Source organism: Schistocerca gregaria, chromosome 7, assembly GCF_023897955.1.
Source record: "Schistocerca gregaria isolate iqSchGreg1 chromosome 7, iqSchGreg1.2, whole genome shotgun sequence".
NCBI classification, from domain to species: Eukaryota; Metazoa; Arthropoda; class Insecta; order Orthoptera; family Acrididae; genus Schistocerca; species Schistocerca gregaria.
This window is the reverse complement of record NC_064926.1, coordinates 140,983,026-141,002,536: the sequence shown is the minus strand read 5'-3', so window position 1 is coordinate 141,002,536 and position 19,511 is coordinate 140,983,026. Positions and strand designations below refer to the sequence as shown.

The window sequence follows — 19,511 nt, the reverse complement described above, 5'->3', positions numbered from 1 at the left end:
AAGAAATGTGAGTTTAGAGTCCATAGACGCAGCTCAAGTTTGCTTCAAATTAACCACTAATCCGAACGGCTCACAAACACGCGGAGCTGATCAGCAAGAGCTAACAACAGTAAATAACGTCACCATAATGCGAGCACGACAGGAAGTTAACCAGGAATCACCGGCCAACACCGTTATGAACTTCAAACAGAAACCGTCACCAGAAGTGATGGAGGTGGTACACTTTCACCGGTGTTGTTCCAAGCCTCTTGTTTGACAGCGTCCTTATACAATCTAAAGGATGGCCTCCAAGGTCCTCAGGAGCGTCTTCAGCAGAAAATTTCCCTTCTAGAACTTCCTAGCCAAACTTAACTGGCCAATAATAATCGACTACTGGCCATCCATGTGTCGCTGTGTAGATCCACTCACGCCCTTACTTTTAGAGTACAATACTGGACGATCGCATACTCTCCCTTGCACAGTCGCGGCAGGCATTTTAGTTTCTTCTGACCACCTCACTTTCCTCACTAAGTGAGCTACAGACAGCGCATTGAGTCCTAAGGAAAGATCTTCGACGTCAAAAGATCGACTAGAGCGGACCACGGCTTAGTTTTTTGCACGCATTCTGGCAAAAAGCCCATCTGCGACGGGTTAGCCCTCAAGCAAGCAACTAAAAAGTGGGATTCCTTTGCTTTTATCAAGACCCTTAGTTTTCGTTCGACATTATTCTCCGTTAAGTTATCTAAAAAGGTTGGAAACTGAAAAAATAAATTAGTAAATTGGTCTTCGCATGGGGACAAGACCCTCTCTATGAATACGAACATGGCTCTTTTGAGGGGGTGACTAGTAATATTTTGTCCAGCGAACTCAGGTAACATACGGCAAGTTGAAAAAGAGAGAGGTGAGAGAGGGAGGTATTTATACGTCCATATGATAAACCTCTTCTCTTGAAAATTTCTCTTCTTTTATACCTCCTCTTTGTTACCACAGATGACGTGTCATTGATCTCATTTATACTACAACTGCAGTACACGCGAGGTACCTATATGATTCCACCGCCATGGATGTAATACATAAGGTCTAATAAATGTTCACTAACCTGCAGTTTTCTATAATTGTTGTCGCTTGCCCAGAAAACAGCACATAGGATCCGTTATCTTGAGGCAGTAAGAAACTCTTAGCGAGGAGTTGATATTATGTGAATAATTAAATTTCCAATTAGTCTTTTTTTATATCGGATGCCACTCGCTTTTTACCTTTACGAGCAACTGCACAATTACATTCCACTTCAGAGTCACAAATAATTCCCATTCTTCCAGTAATTAATGAACTACGTATTTCCGTAATTACTATTACACTATTCTCAACTACGTGTCCCTATAACCATACATTGCTAATAAAGTCTTAACCTGATGACTGGCCACTGTGGCCGAGCAGTTCTAGGCCCTTTAGTCCGGAACCACGCGACCGCTACGGTCGCGGGTTCGAATCCTGCGTCGGGCATGTATTTGTGTGATGTCCTTAGGTTAGTTAGGTTTAAGTAGTTCTAAGTTCTAGGGGACTGATGACCTCAGATGTCAAGTCCCATAGTGCTCACAGCCATTTGAACCATTCTTAACCTGAAGCTGATCGCGGCAGACAACATGTTTGTCCTTAGAAACTGCCGAACCAGATATGATCTTACAGTCGAACTACTCCGAGCGCCATCCAAGTTAGGCGCTACTCGAAGATCACCGAAGTGCTTCGTTTGCTTTTTCGTTTGGCAGTAGTTTATTATTCTGATGGTTATTAATACTTGTGAAATAATGGAATGATAGCATGCTATTGAGAGATGTTTTGATTTGAAATGCAAGTAAATACGCCGTTTAGTTTGTCTAATATTAATAACAGAAATTATCATTTTGGCGCACAACTTCCGAACGCAGCAACCAATCACGCAGAAGGTCCACAATTTAGGCGGACTTTCTCACAATATACGTACCGAATAACTCATCTTTCATCTGAACCTCACACCATGTTACATCATCGTGCCACTGCTGCCTTCTCAACTGCTCTACGAAGGGCTTCTTGTACCTGAATACGATGGCTGCAAAGTCAAAAATATTGCAGCTGTATACAGTGAAGGCTTTCACGACCGGATGTGTCGGGGTTGTATGGCCGTGGTTCGTGGAACTCTTCTATCCCTGTCATTTCGTCCAAACTACGTTGGACATCTTCGGAGGTGCTCCTGGTTGTGCTGAGTCTTGCCAACTGTCGGCAAGACAACCAGGAGCACCTCTGAAGATGTCCAACGTGGCTTTGGACGAAACGTCAGATATAGAAGAGCTCCATGGACCACAGCCATACCTTATAAACGTATGCCTTTATTCGTCTAATTTAAGCCTGCGTCAGAAAGATAAAGTTTGAAACGTCCCCTTCGAAAAATTAATGAATTACTGTGCTGGTAAACCTCTACGTTATTTGATTTTCAAACAGCTGAGCAAAACTGAACGTACTCAGACATTACTCTCTTTACTTATTCTGATCAACACTAAACTGACACACAATTTTTTAGCGCAACGCAGTCTGACTTTCAATAATGCCTACAAAAGAATGGCCCTGACTAACATTAACCTATACCTTTCACGATTCACTTACCTCACAAAAATCTTCGTTTCTGGTACTACTGCAATACAGCGAGCGCCAATACTGCCAGCTAAATAAAAGATGCTAACTACTGAAGGCACTAACTACTGATAGGCTTTGTTAGCAAATGAAAGATTTTGATAGAGAACAAACAATGTATTTACCTTAGTAGTGTATATATATATCAGTCTTACAAATTTACTCTCTCTGGTGGACACACGTCCAGATCATCCGCTCTCAAAACTCCGCCATCTCACTCCCCACTGCTGGCGGCTCACCTGCAACTGCGCAACACTACGCGCTGTTCACATCCAACTGCCCAACACTACAATAGTGAATTCCAACACTGCAAACCAGCCACAGACTGCACACAGCACAGTCAGTGATTTTCGTACAGAGCGCTACGTGGCGTTACCAATATAAAAACCTAAACAGCCTACTTACGAGTTGTCTCTCGTTCTGACAGGCGCAAAAGCATATCCGGCAACTGGAAGACGAACACGGGCTCGGCGATGCTGGAGCAGATCCAGATGACAGACCGGTACCGCATGTGGGTGGACGAGGTGTCTGAGCTGTTCGGCGGGCTGGACATCTGCGCGCTGGAGATCATTGTGGCCAAGGACGGCCGCGAGTTCATCATCGAGGTGAACGACAGCGCGCTGTCGCTGATGGGCGACTCTCAGGAGGAAGACCGCCGCCACATTGCCGAGCTGGTCGCACACCGCATGCAGGTGCGTAGCACGCAGCAGCGCCGCCGCTGCCAGTGAGCGAGCAACGAACTACGCACGCTGCGCTGTCCCCGGATACTGACGAAGGAGAAATAGGGGATGTAATCCGTGTAGCGAGAAACAACACACTAAGAAGTCATGACCGGGAGGGGGTGGGCGCGTCGGTGGAAGGACAGCGGGGCAGTGGTTGTCCGGGGGAGGGGGGGGGGGGGAAGGGGAGGCGAAGAGAGCGTTGTTTCAAAGTCACTTTTTTACGTTTTTCATGAGTAACTCGAAAACCGCGGCCTCTAGAGAAAAAGTGTTCCAGTACAAAAACAAACTGCCTTAAATTTCCAATAGAAAATGTCCCGTTCGTTTTTTTTTTTTTTCTCTAAGTTTGGTAATTTGGTCTACGGAAGGGGATGCAAAATCGCAGATTATTGAAAATAGTCTTTTAAGGGTATAAAATTAATGTTTAGTAGTAAAGGAAGTGGATCATAACAAAACAGTAAATGTGTGTGCCACATTTAAGAGCTGTAGAACAGTATTCAGGTATTAATTATCTTCTGGGGGTGTAACAGAGAGGACAGGCGGCACAGTGGAGACGTGAGGGAAGGCAGATCGCCGAAATGAGATCAGGCACTTCCTCGCACCTCCCCCCTCCCCCCAGGCTTAGAGGGTCTGCAAATTGAGGAATGAGTAAACGAGTCACCATCATTCTATCCCTGTGCACACGGCTTCACAGTTAGACCACCACCAGCCCGTCTGAAACACGCCTTATAAATCAGTGGCAACGCAGTGAACACACAAACCTGTGAGGGGCGGGGTGGGGGCAGGGGGGTTGGGGGGGGGGGGCTGTTGTAACACTACACAGAAAACCAACATTAGTTACCAGATGTGAAGCCATCATACACGTGTCTCATCAATCGGTACTGAAAATGTTATGCCACTGGTTGTCAAATGAGTAATATTTTTACAACATGCTTCGGGAATATGTTATCCTAATATAGAATGCTATAAAACGAGGAGACCAATCAATAAATCGCACTACTACCTCTATAAACGACCATATAAAGATCTTTAGATCGTCCTGTAGTATAACTTACATAAAAGCTTCTATGCCGTTAGGCACCGTCAGATGGTAAAATCCAGTAGTAAACATAAAACTTTCCCCAGAACATTTCACGTTGGCGTTATACTCTCACGGCACAGTTGTAAACTAATGGCAGCCGCTTTCACCTGTGAACGTAGCTTGAGAGAGGAATATTTAGGAAACCTACGTTCACAGTAATTGCCATGATGTCACGCCACACCCATAAACTTAAGTCAGTGTTCTTCAAAACTGCTGTGCCCAGGGCTAATTCCATCCCGCTAAATCCTGAGAACAAGGATGAAAAACTTAGGCAAAAAGTAGAAAATGCTTTTGACGCAGATACAGTAAACAGGATGGATGCAGCGATAGGGCACCGAAACGAACAAAACGAGGAAAATCCACAGAAATATAGTCGTGATATACTAGGGCAGGGGTTCCCAACAAAATTTTCTCGAGGACCCCCTCATCGAGCATGATTGGTACCTTGTCATATCACAGTATCAAGTACCTAAAAAAGCCAAATTAAGAGTCTTTTTATAGGTTTTCTATTTTTGGTACTTAGAAAAAAACATTGATATATTCATATTGAAAAAATATTGAGCTTAAAACTTTTTCAGTTTAGCCATCAATGTTATTGTTCAATTTTTTATTGTCGCTCAAAATCTTTGTCTTCAAATCTGAGTGTTTAGTATTTATTTTACAAACACTACTGTTTTAATATAGAATATTGAACATTTAAACAACACGGTCTGTGAAAGCACTGGCAATAAATTAACAGTGGCCGATTGTAGTCTGAAATGCGAGTTTCTGTGTAAAGTGACTGTCAGTTGTCAGCTGCAAAGAGGCAGCGCGCGCATGTAACGGCATACAGCAGAACTATTTGCCTCTGTCTAATTCTAGTTTTGCGCTAGACTGTGCTAGTATCAGTAGGCTCTAGGAAGACGCTAGACGCAGAAGTGAGCGTTCGCTAAAGCTCTGCTCATGCACGAAGCGGCCAAAACAAAACAAAAATCTCTTATCATACGAAATATATTTAATATTTTTTTATTCTAATAGCATCGGGGATGGTTATTTAATAACAGAGGGTTGAAAATTGCATTCATGACAAACAAGAAACTGGAGCAGAGACCTAAGCATAATACTGACGCAGGAGAGAACTGTACGAGGAAAGCGGGACTTTACTAACTAAAGTTAGTGTGAAACGAAGTACGTCGGGTAAACGGAAAGAAACTTTTAAGTGAGGTTTGAAGAGCATAACAATATAGAAAATGACCAGTATTCGTTAGGTAACGTAACAGATAGCACGACGGTATTGCACTATGAAGGTAAAGGGTATTCTTTTATTTACAACATGCAGACTATTTGTAGTACTACATATATGTATATATGAGACACTGAGGATAGGTTTGCTATTTAAACCAGAACCAGGACATTGGTGCAAATAACTGGCAGTGAAAACTTCTACCATGATTCGAACCGGCTTACCTCCGGTGTCGATCGCCACCGCATTGCCGTGAGTTAGCGACCTCGGCCACAGAGGCGGGTTGTAATTGGTACTTGTTCCCAAATTTACGAGATTGAGATTTTTTGCGTATTGAGAAAGGAATATGCCAGCATGTTAAACGACAATACAGAAGTGCCCAAGGGACACTTCTGGGCCCAATTTAGCCATGTCCTCCTTGGAAAGCAGCCACCAAATTATTCAGATTGGCCGCATTAAGTTTAATGTTTTCTCTTGGCCTTCCGTATGGAGGTATACCGTGCACTATGAATGTAGTATTGGTTTCTAGAATTTGCCAGGACTTGAAGGATAATGTTTTCATAGTAGACAGTAGCATTGTTGGGGGCTGTGACATATGCGTTGAAAGAAAATACTGTCTTTAGTAGGTGAAAGCGGATGCCGTTAGTTTAATACTGTGATTTGACAGTATATCATGTCAACATGAGATGTTTTAAAAAAGTCGTATGTTTGACAACGCATGTTTAATGCTTGTTTTTATTGTTGGTTCTTCACTTTTTTATGTTTCTTAATAATATAGATGCCTTAATGTATGTTATAGTACAGTACGATGTACAAATTTTTATATGGTTGTCAGTATTTGTAGTATAGCGATTTGTTTAATGGTTTCCTTGTTTTACAGCACTTGATGGAGAGATAATATAGTCCCGAAGCATGATGTAGTAAAAAAAAGAACACATTTTAGCTGAGTGGTTAGCACAGCCGAATGCCACTCAAGAGGCCCAGGTTCGATTACCGGCCGGGTCGGAGATTTTCTCTGCTCAGAGACTGGGTGTTAAGTTGTCTTCATCATCGTTTTATCCTCATCAACAAACAGCATTAACTGTCCCTGTATTGACCGAGCAAGTGCAACAGGCATGGAACTCCATCCCACTAACTGACATCCAGCACCTGTACAACAAAATGTATCCACGTTTGCATGTTTGCGTTCAACATTCTGTCAGTTACGCCAGTTACTAATGTATCAGCATTTAACATTTACAATGACCGTCTCGCGCTTACATTAACTTGTGGTCTTCCATTGTCAAACAGCATTAACTGTCCCTGTATTGACCGAGCAAGTGCAACAGGCATGGAACTCCATCCCACTAACTGACATCCAGCACCTGTACAACAAAATGTATCCACGTTTGCATGTTTGCGTTCAACATTCTGTCAGTTACGCCAGTTACTAATTTATCAGCATTTAACATTTACAATGACTGTCTCGCGCTTACATTAACTTGTGGTCTTCCATTGTCAAACAGCATTAACTGTCCCTGTATTGACCGAGCAAGTGCAACAGGCATGGAACTCCATCCCACTAACTGACATCCAGCACCTGTACAACAAAATGTATCCACGTTTGCATGTTTGCGTTCAACATTGTCAGTTACGCCAGTTACTAATGTATCAGCATTTAACATTTACAATGACTGTCTCGCGCTTACATTAACTTGTGGTCTTCCATTGTCAATCACTTAAATACATTGAAGAGACAAAGGAACTGGTAAAGGCATGTGTATTCAAATACAGATATATGTAAGCAGGCAGAATGCGGCGCTGCGGTCGGCAACGCCTATATAAGACAGCAAGTGTCTGGCGCAGTTGATAGATCGGTTACTGCTGCCACAATGGCAGGGTATCAAGATTTAAGTGAGTATAAACGTGGTGTTATAGTCGGCGCATGAGCGATGGGACACAGCTTCTCCGGGGTAGGGATGAAGTGGGGATTTTCCCGTACGGCCATTTCACGAGTGTACCGTGAATATCAGGAATCAAGTAAAACATCAGATCTCCGGCATCGCTGCGGCTGGAAAAAGATTCTGCAAGAAGGGACCAACGACGACTGAAGAGAATCGTTCAACGTGATCGAAGTGCGACCCTTCCGCAAATTGCTGCACATTTCAATGTTGGGCCATCAACAAGCGTCAGCGTGCGAACCATTCAACGAAACATAATCCATATGGGCTTTCGGAGCCGAAGGCCCACTCGTGTGGCCTTGATGACTGCAAGACAGAAAGCTTTACACACCGACATTGGACTGTTCAGGACTGGAAACATATTGCCTTGTCATACGAGTCTCGTTTCAAATTATATCGAGCGGATTGACGTATACGGGTATGGAGACAACCTCATAAATCCACGGATCCTGCATGTCAGCAGGGGACTGTTCAAGCCGGTGGAGGCTCTGTAATGGTGTGGGGCGTGTGCAGTTGGAGTGATATGGGACCCCTGATATGTCTAGATACGACTCTGACAGGTGATACTTTTGTAATCATCCTGTCTGGCCACCTGCATCCATTCATCTCCATTGTGCATTCCGACGGACTTGGCGGTTCCAGCAAGACAATGCGACACCCCACGCGTCCACAATTGCTACAGAGTGGCTCCAGGAACACTCTTCTGAATTTAAAAACTTACACTGTCCATACATGAACATTATCGAGCATACCTGGGATGTCTTCCAACTTGCCGTTCAAAAAAGATCACCATCCTCTCGTACTCTTACTGATTTGTGGACAGCCCTGCAGGATTCATGTCAGTTCCCTCCAGCACTACTTCAGACATTAGTCGAGTCCATGCCACGTCGTGTAGCGGCTCTTTTGCGTGCTCGCTGGGGTCCTACATGCAATAAGGCAGGTGTACCAGTTTCTGTGGGTCTTCGGTTTATGGTATCTAGACAAGTGTAATCCCAAAATTTCATTACTTTACATTAATTATTTCTTGGTGTTGCGCTTTTTTCCGTCAGCGTATTTCCATGATGGACAAACAACTCACTGTGGCAGATTATTGTTCCAGACTTTACTGTGGCTAATCACATACTATACGGCAGGGCCGGCCAAGGGCTTTGATCGGTCCTCCTCGGAAAACCGGAACAGCGCGGCATTTCATTGAGTATTGCGGTACGACATTTTTGGTCGACACAACTCTCTAAGTTCGGCAGAATTGTGCTGTCAGCGCTGTTTTATCTTCCCTATTTGTTTGTGATATGAAGCGTTTACATGTCCAGTGGCTGTTTGCACAAAAAGAGGCAATCTAGCGATCTATCGTCGCATTCCTTTAAAATGAAGAGAAGGATGAGACTTTTCAATTCGCATAACGACAGGTATAACATATTTGCTAGGAAACGACATTACATTGCCATGCAGAAGGAATTTAAAAATTTAGTAGACAATGAAAGAACATTGTTGCACCATGTGCATTAATCTACAAGGAGACTACATTGAAAAATTAAAAAAAAGTTTCGGTGATGTAAGTACTTTTTTTCTATTCCGTTCCGAGAACTTTTTAAACAACCCTCATATAACACTGCAAAGTAAGTTAGTTAAGTCAAGGTGCATGTGTGAAACAATTTTTCTGTTTAAAAGTAGCTATTGTTGAATTCATGAAGAAAAAAAGAGTGCTGGAACGAGAATTAAAACTTCTGGAATGGGTTGCACACTTAGCATTTTAAGTGGAGTTGACTGTAGGCTTACACTGCCAATAGTAGGGCACTACAAAATAACTTCTGTCTTATTTGATAGGGACACATTTGAAAAGAAAATCACATAGCAGAAAGGACACATTCTGACAAAGACTATCAACTTTCTTAGCTTATTGCCATTAAAGGAAATGCGAGGACTGAAGAATTCATTTTGGCCTTGAAAGAATTATAAGGATAGTTTTATAAATGCTTTGAGGTCATTGTCAATCTTACATCTGCTTCTGTGCCATATTTGAGACCGTTTGCCATTCCAGTTGAACGCACCCCTGTGCATGTCCCAATATGACTGACTGACCTGCAAGGTAGTTTCAGTTTTAATCACATATCTTTTTACATTAATACTGCCCAGTATGTCTACATTGCTTTCCTCAAGTAGAGTTTCCAAGTCCCCTTAATGAGGTTGAAAAAGTGCTACAATATTTCGAATGACATATTTGTGTGGAAGACCTTTTTTCGAGTTTATAACTAAGTACAAAACTGTTTTAAATTGCCCATGTCTGTTCATATACCAACAGTTTGTATGAGATTAAAGATTTGTTATGGCTTCAGTGCACCAAAAATAATTAAATAATACTTAAAATTTGCTTTGTTTGTGACCTAATTTGTTGAGAAATGAGAAATATAAAACCACATTGTATGCAGTGCAACTGCACTGTCATTTAAGTGTGGCACATTCACAGTTTTCCCCTCTTCTCCCTCCTTGCACTCATACAGTGTGGCAAGGAGTGTGGGTGGGGGGTGGGGGAGGGGGGAAGAGGAGAGAATAAAGATTAAGTGAGGCTGAGCACCATGGGGGGGGGGGGGGGGAGAGAGAGGGGGTGATGAAGCGAGGCTGAGTGTCCTGGCACTCATGCCCGGGCACAGCCTGTGAACAAAATCCTGGTCACCCCTGCTATTAGGTATATTCACAGACACCTTGTAAGTTATACTGTACGTGTGTGGTAAGTAAATCCACTCAAAGCAGCCCATTCCATAACTGCCAGCAATTACTGAATGAAAGATAGTAATGTACCCTACCAGTAAGACAATTAATGATGAAAGAAATCCAGTAATTTTCCCACTGTTCATTAGCTGACCACAAAATGACTATAACACTGTACACAGCCTTACAATGTGTTGTCAAGATGCCACATTTACTGATACAAATCCTTTTCCTACCAAAATTACACTTGCAAAGTAAGCACTTCTCAGCCATTGTTATATGGGTTTGTCTTACATAAAAACTCAATAACTGAAACTCATTTAACTAACTGAAAGTAACTCCACTGTTTCATTTAACTAACTGAAAGTAGCTCCACTATATGAACACGAGCACAGTGAAGTTATTTTGTCAACTCACAAAGGAGAACTGGATGGGAAATGCCTGGGTGGTACAGCCTGTCTGTAAACTGAAGTGTGATCAGTGCCTGTTGCAGGGAAGCGGCCCCATAAGAATTCTGAAACTACTGTATAGGATAGCTAAAAATCAGTTTTGCATACAGTAGTGCAGAGCAGCATGCACAGATTTACATAGATTCTGCCCGGATACGTTTCTTATGTATTATTATTAATAGTAAATAATATCTGTATCCTGGGTAGTGTTAACACATTTATTTGAAAATACCCCACCCCCACCCCATGCATGTCAGCACACTGCTATATAAGGAAGGGTCAGTAGCCTATAAAAACAGTTGTATAACTGAAAAACAGCATGTAGTTACTTCCTGTGATGTAATGTTTACTTTTCAGGCTACAGATGCACAAAGTATGGATGTACTTGGCAACATTCCAATGACTTGGCTTCCCTCATGCTTCTAGCCCTCCCAACCTGTCCTCCCTATCACACCCCCAGAACACAGTTTATCCACTAATACGGCTCTGCTGCACTTAGATTGGCACACAAATACAATATTTAACCTTAGCATACTGCATTTAACAACAAACATTAATTTTATACCATTAAAAGACTGTTTTAATAATCTGTGATTTTTCAATGCTCAGTAACATGTGAATTATTAATTCAAGAGAAAAAAGAATAGGACATTATTCGTGGGAAATTTAATTCAGTTTAATTTTGTACTGGTACAAATTTTTGCTACAGGCTGTGGTTTTCGATTATCCAAGAAATATTTTTAAAAAGTTACCATGAAACTCCCCCTACATCCTCCCCAGCCCCCATGCTCAACCCTCATCACTCAAGTTTCTTAGTATGTTGTTCATGAAACTCCCTCCTGCCGTCATACAAAAATTTGTGGCTACACATATTAATTTCCTTCTTTTACCTTTTTTGGTCTTCATTTACTGGTGTATAACTTGTGCAGTGATCAATGAAAAATAAGGTGTGTGAAAGTGAACTTTCTTGTCATATACTTCTGATAAAAAGCTCCTGGGTTTCCAGCCACATGATTGTTAAAATACCGAATAATTTTGATGAATGACATACTCACAGTCTTTTGGCAACTTCAGAAGATGACAAGTATAACACTGATAGAAACATTCTGTAATTTCAATACTGCCATCCAGCTGTAAACCCAGGAAGTTCTTGTGGGGAAACATAAATCATCTAATGTATTTATTTTCGTTGATGTACTTATGACTCCACCATCACACAATAATTGACTATCATCAGAGGCAACAGTACATTAGTCCACAGCTCTGCCAAAGAAACTACTTCTGAAAATAATGTTGAATGTGTACAGGGCATAAGTTACATTCCTTATAGTAACCAGAACAGTATCAATGCTGTTAAGATTAAGATTGAATTATGCAAAATGTAAATAAAGGGAAGGTGGTGTGGAGAGGAACAAGATGATACAAATTAGATTGACTGATCACTACCTCTTTCTTCTCATTTTTCCTGACCTTTGGGGTTGGCATATAATTACTGGATTTGGTGATGTTAGTGGCAGAGGGTGGCTGGATACACCCTTTCTCTAGCCTCAACTTCCCTATCCCCTCCTCCTCCTCCTCCTCCACTCCCGTGCCCTCCTCAAGACGGAATTTGTGTATCCCATCTGTCTGCATCCAGTGTTAACTCATGTGAAAGTGTCCAAAAGTTTTCTAATGCTTGTGAATCACGGAAACAAGATGAGACATGGGTACCAGCCCAGTATTCACCTAGTTAGCTGTGGGAACCACCTAAAAACGACATTCAGGCTGTCTGGCACAATGGCCCTCATAGTTAATCCGCTGGACAGATTTGTTCTGAGACATCTCACCAACTCCTGAAAGTGGCAGACTAATGCACGTGGATATCTGGGTGTATCTGATTCAACACCAGCTACTGCATTTAAAATTATTATTATCATTTTATTATCATTTTGACCAACTTTGATCAAGTAACATCAGTTCCTCTGTTTTCCTTGACATTTCCTTTTTTGCAGCATTTCATCATCTCCTCATATTACTCTTTTCTTCTATCCCTGTTGTTCCCACCCAACCCCCCTCCCAACCTCCCCCACCCCCCACCCCCAGTCACTGTAGCCCTCAAAATCTGAACTTCTAAAATATTGTCTATCTGTTGTTTGTGGTTCTCTGATATTGTTTCTTTCCAATTCTTTTCTTATTATTGTGACTTCATTCACTAGTTTTTTTCCAGAAATACAGATATATTTTTTTGCTAACGTGTTCACTTTCACTCACTAGAGATGTCAAAAGGAGTAATCTTTGCTATGCCATTGTTTCCAACATTTTATGTATATTTTCATAGATCTTTTCATTGGTTCTCATTTCCTCTTATTTGTGTTGCTCCCATTTTGTTCCTTCAAGTAGTTCTGGCCTACTCATCCTGTGTGTCAGTGAAAAAAAAACACTTCTGGTTGTACCACAATAATGTAATGTTTTAGTTTTGCTTTCCTAGAGAAGCTCTTCTTGTTGTAAATTTTTAAGGAAGTTGGACACTCTGTTTTATTATCTCTTATATCTGATCCAAACTTTCCAATACATTTTGCTGCATGGTTTCTCCAAGATATTTAAATTTATTATTCATTTCTAATTTACCCATTTGTGTTTCCATATATTTTGGTTCTTTTTATGTTAGTCATGAATAGAGCATTTTTCCATTGAAATTCTGAGACTGGTGCTGCTTGTTACATTCCATGCAAGAGTTGACCAGTTGCTTTTGTTAGATTTCCTGAAAGTCATCTACAAATGCTTGGCAGTTCATCTTACTTCCATTCAATTCCATCACCAGAACTGTGGGTTCGATTTTCTGATTATTAAGCTCAAAATTCTAAAGCCTTCCATTTTTTTCTGAAAAATAGATAAACCATTCACATAATAAATTATGCCAATGTCTTACACTAGTTTTTATTTCAAACAGGTGATACAATTCACCAGTGCTTTTTTTCTAAAAAAAAAAAAGTTTGAGCGTACTCTGACATTGTATATAATGCAGCGAAAATTACTTATAACTGAAGCATGGGATACCACTGTCTGCTTTCAGCCATGACATCATCGACATGTCAAACTACAAAAAAAAACTGGTATCGGACTCTTCAGTTGACTTAGCTCAAATGAAGCAGGTGATACCAAGAAACACCCAAACATACAAGAGAATGTGGTATCGAAAACTTCACTTTACATCACTTCAAATGAAGCATGCGATTCCCATCAACCCCTGAACAATAAAAAAAATTGGTATCCTACACTTCAATTGACCTATAATACACCTCAAATGAGACAGGTGAGTCCAATCAACCCTCGTACAACAAAAAGCATCCACACCTATCATCAACAACAATAGAAACTACACTACAAAAATCTTTTGCAACCTTGTTTGCCTCCCGGAATGGCATAGATGATGGGTGGTGTCCCCTGCCTCAACTGACCCAATTTTTAATGCAGCTGAAAATTTATTTAACTATAAAACTACAGTGTAACTTACATTAATGGCATCACAACAGTTTCCAAACTGACTTTAGTTCATGGCTGCTGTAATCGTCACGCCTTCTTACTTTACTCTTGCTATCAGTAGCAAGATGTCTGCCTTTCATGAGCCAAGAGCATACATAGTCAGTGGGCTGGAACAACATCAGTGGAGGACCAACCAACTTTATGAACATCAGATTGCTGACTGTGGAAAGATGAAATCTAGCTCTTGTTGGCGAGATGATCAGATTCATTTGGGAAAACCCACATTCACATTCACTCGTTGATATAGGAACACATTTCAGTGCATTCTGAAGAGGAAGGAGGGACACTGGAATTTTCTTCTCCATCAAATACTCCCGAAATCCTCTACATGTTTCTCTCTCTGGAAGAGCAAAACAACAGCATAAAGTTTTGATATTTGTTTCACCCTAAGTTATTCCGGGATTCTCACACCAATTTGCTGAGTCCAAAACTTTCGCACATCCAGAGATAGCAATATCCTGTCTGTAGAAGACGATTCTCCATCTGCTGTTTCAGACAATCATAAAATATGCTGGGCTCAAGATGTCTGATAGTTGCTCCCTTTTCCAGTGGAATTCTCTGAAGTTCAGCTCTTGAACTGCTCTGAGAGCTTCACAGTAATGAGGACCTCACCTCACTTTTCTTTCTTCAAACTCCAACAGCTGATTTCTGATCTTCTGTTGGGCGGAATACAGTGTGATGTACCTTGACTGTCGCTCAAGACTTAATTGTGATAATTCTTGAAGGGCATCACACATTAGAGCCAAGTAGAGAATGAAGGCAACTTCGGTAATGTACTTCAATAAACCACCGTACATACCTCTGTCAGTTGATTCCCTGCTTTGATCATCTTTTGCAGCTGTGAAGTGAGCAACCAAAGCTTTAAAGCTTTTTCCACAATGAATCGCTAAGGATATTGGTAGTGGGACTGTAGAGACATCTATTGGTAGCTCGGTGTTTCAGTGTACGCATACCCGTTCAGCACTACCATCGTCAACTATTAGCGGGCAAGGCCACTACATGCTTGTCGAACTGGCTGCCAGTGATTCAGTTGTTGAGAATGGTTACTGCTGCTTCGAAATGCTTGAAATAGTCAATGACATCACTTTTCCCACCAAAAACTGCACTGATATCATTTGTATTGCAATTACCAACACAAAAAATGACATAAAAAGTTTATGTCCATGAAATAAATCTTTGGCACTCTTCCAAGTTCTCAACATTGTAAAAAAATTACTTTGCCAATGAAAAAGTTTAGGGGTACAAATCCCCCAGTGTTCCCCCAGAAAAACAGCACTGCATTTCACCCATAGATGTGACTTTATACATGCGGAGATTCTGAGCTGCAGATAGGCACAACAAAAAGATTTACACACTTAAAGCTTTTGGCCAATGTCCTTTGTCAACAACACACACACATACACACTCACACGCTTGCAAATGCAACTCATACTCATGACTGCAGTCTCAGGAAACTGAAACCACACTGTGAGCAGCAGCACCAGTGCATGATGGGAGTGGCGACTGGGAGAGGGGAAAGGAGGAGGCTGAGGTGGGGAGGGGGAGGGATAGTATGGTGGGGATGGTGGACTGTTAAGTGCTGCAGGTTGGGCAGCGGGCAGGGGAGAGGTGCAGAGGGACGGTAGGAGCGGAAAAGGAGAGAAATAAATAAAATTAAATAAAATAAAAAAAGACTGGGTGTGGTGGTGGATGATGGATGTGTAGTGCTGGAATGGAAGCAGGGAAGGGGCTGTATGGGTGAGGACAGTGACTAGCGAAGGTTGAGGCCAGGAGGGTTACAGGAATGTAGGATGTGCTGCAGGGAAAGTTCCCACCTCCACAATTAAGAAAAGCTGGTGTTGGTGGGAAAGATCCATATGGCACAGGCTGTGAAGCAGTCATTGAAATGAAGGATATCATGTTTGTCAGCATGTTCAGCAACAGGGTGGTCCACTTGTTTCTTGGCCACAGTTCCTTAGTGGTCATTCATGCGGATAGAAAGCTTGTTGGTTGTCATGCCCACACAGAATGCAGCACAGTGGTTGCAGCTTTGCTTATAGACCATTTGACTGGTTTCACAGTTAGCCCTGCCTTTGATGGGATAGGTGATGTTAGTGTCCGGACTAGAGCAGGTGGTGTGGGAGGATGTATGGGACAGGTCTTGCATCTATGTCTATTATAGGGGTATGAGCCATGAGGTAAGGTATTGGGAGCGGGTGTTATGTAAGGATGGATGAGTATATTGTATAGGTTCAGTGGAAGGAGGAATACCTCTGTGGGAGGGGTGGGAAAGATAGTGGGCAGGACATTTCTCATTTCAGTTCATGATGAGAGGTAATCGAAACCCTTGTGGAGAATGTAATTCAGTTGCTCCAGTCCTGGGTGGTACTGAGTTACGTGGGGAATGCTCCTCTGTGGCTGAACGGTGGGGCTTTGGGAGATGGTTGGAGACTGGAAAGATAAGGCATAGGAGATTTGTTTTTGTACAAGGTTGGGAGAATAATTATGGTCAGTGAAGGCTTTAGTTAAACCCTTGGTGTATTTCAAGAGGGACTGCTCATCACTGCATATGTGACAACCACGGGTTGCTAAGTTGTACAGAAGGGAATTCTTGGTATGGAATAGGTGGCAGCTGTCGAAGTGGAGGTATTGCTGGTGGTTAGTAGGTTTGACATGGACAGAAGTACTGATGTAACCATCTTCGAGGTGGAGGTCAACATCTAGGATGGTGGCTTGTTGGGTTGAGTAGGACCAGGTGAAGCAAATGGGGGAGAAGTTGCTGAGGTTCTGCAGGAATGCAGATAGGGTGTCCACACATTTGATCCAGATAGCAAAGTTGTCATCAATGAATCTGAACCAGGTGAGTGGTTTAGGATTCTGGGTGTTCAGGAAGAATTCCTCTAGATGGCCCATGAACAGGTTGGCGTAGGATGGAACCATGTGGGTGCCCATGTAGGTGAGGATGTTGTTGGTCATGGCGACTAGGAAGAAGGTGTTGGTTTGGGATTCATTGGGTGTTAGTAAAGGTAGTGTTCAATAGCTGTAAGGCCATGGGCATTAGGCATAGTTGAGTACAGGGAGTTGGTATCGATGAAGAAGATATTAGAAACAGAGAAAGTATGAGACCAACGTGTTGCACACATTACAAAGTCCAGTGACCTACCAAGGCCTCTCTGTTTCCATTCCATGATGCATCACTGCTGTTATCCATGCCAAAGGTGAACATACCAGCTATTAGGTACCTGGTCATAATGTTCTGGCTGAACAGTGTTCAATATAATAGCAATACTCTCAAAATATGTGTTACTAGTTATCAAGTTTACCAGACATAAGACCCAGTTAGCTGCTATGCTTAACTCATAATCTACATGGAATTACAATTACTTGTAGCCCAAACTAAATATTAAGCCCATAATATCATCTGTACTGAAATGTTAATAACATTACATGTTCCTTGTAACCAGTTTACAGCCAAATTAAAACCAGCTTTAATGTGTAACACTTCTCTACAAGGTGGCATTGACAACAAATTTCTATATTGAACATGATTGGATATTAATATGGAAGCATACTGATATATGATGGAAAAACAACACTGCGCAAAACAAATAAAGGCTCACTTTTTTGAAGCTCTGTCATTTTCCCGTGTTGTGATACAGAAGTTTAAAATTTGGCTGAGTGGTATCTGCAACCCTCCTCTGTTATTGTACAAAATGGTGATACCCTGCTGCATCACCCTAGTGCTTCGTGGTGTTTCAAACAGCAAGGTTCTAACACATGCAAAAAAAGTAAGTTTCAGACGTGCCCACACTCAGAATCAAGCAGAAAAGGCCCCAGGATGTGTACAAAGTGTATCAATGGAAACTGCCCTTTACCTTGGGACATTTATTTACATACATTTTGCATTCAACAGAACATTCTTAACAACCTCTGACATTTACAGTGCCCCATCATACTTATTATGCTATAATGGAATGTGCTACCTGTCTGTTATCAGATGATGCTGTGGTTATGTGTAATTCGTACCACAGGCACACACCATAGGATAGTTATGAAGATAATATTTAATCAGTGTGCAGGTTCTGTCTTGATGGCCAATGGCAATGTCTTAACCTTTTGTAATTCTGATAGCCATTGTAATATTTGAGATGTAGAAATCGCCTTACCACAATCTTGTTTATTTTGATGATTTAGTAGCTTCATACAAAATTGGCATTGTGTATGCATTATTCTGGTGTCTGTTATTCTGCCTTTGATGTTCTTATAATGAAGTAATTTTTCAACTTGGTGCCCTTCCAGAATGATGTTCACTCAATTTTATGATAATGGTTTTCAATTTCATACTTTGTTATTTCCATTGTAAATATATCTTAATTTTAAACAAAAAGTTAGCTGTCAACATTACATGATGGTGGTTTACATGTAAGATTTTCTTCTATGACTATGCATTATTACACCATGGGTCAAACAAGATAATCCTAGTGACTTTTAGCAACTTCTATATTATCATATGATGATGTTACAGCTGAGCAATTACCTAATTTCACACTCAGACTACATAACACATGACACATAAAGTAGTTTTTTATTACATCTCAGAGTCCTTTCAGATTAATATTCACTTGTGTCCAATAATGACTTTTGTTGTCAACACCATAAATCTTTATTGCTGTAGAGAGTGGTTAAACACTACCACTATGACCGGTTTTAATTCAAGTATAAATTGGTTACCAATAATGTGTAATGACATTGACATGCCAGAGATAACAACTAGTGCCTTCTAGCAGGAGAAAGAATCCCATCTGAAGTTGAATTAATGTTATTTTACCTAAGAGTATCATGAAACAAAACTCATTTCCTTGATTCCAGCTGGAAGATAGCCATTACAAATGCAACAGGAAACTGCATACTTTTGGGGCCTTTTGCACTACTTCATTTTGTAGTACCTGGAAAATGAGGTTTTACCAGACTTTCACACTGTGTACAGTGGACAGTGAGCTTGAAACAGCAGTAATACATTTTAAATTATGTATTTATGAATTAGAAGTTCTTTTAAAATAACATGTTAGGCTTCCTGATACTGAGTCCTGCATTGTATTTTCATGTTTAGTTATTTACATGTAGTGCAGATGTCAACAGGGCACACCCAACTATAAATCAAAATGGGACTTGAATTATTTGTGACAATTATGGCAAGGAATCTTCCTAAATTACCACTTGGCATGAAATAACTCATGCACTTACGACCAC

General features: G+C 41.3%; 1 protein-coding gene across 1 annotated transcript in view; it reads left to right on the top strand.

The window, feature by feature from the left end:
* The window catches only part of LOC126282191 (synapsin), a 783,143-nt gene that overhangs the window by 716,801 nt on the left and 46,831 nt on the right, over positions 1-19,511 (top strand). Inside the window, exon 6 of the mRNA XM_049981720.1 lies at positions 3,071-3,335. Coding sequence (XP_049837677.1) covers positions 3,071-3,335 — 265 coding nt within the window. The remainder of the gene's footprint in view (positions 1-3,070; positions 3,336-19,511) is intronic.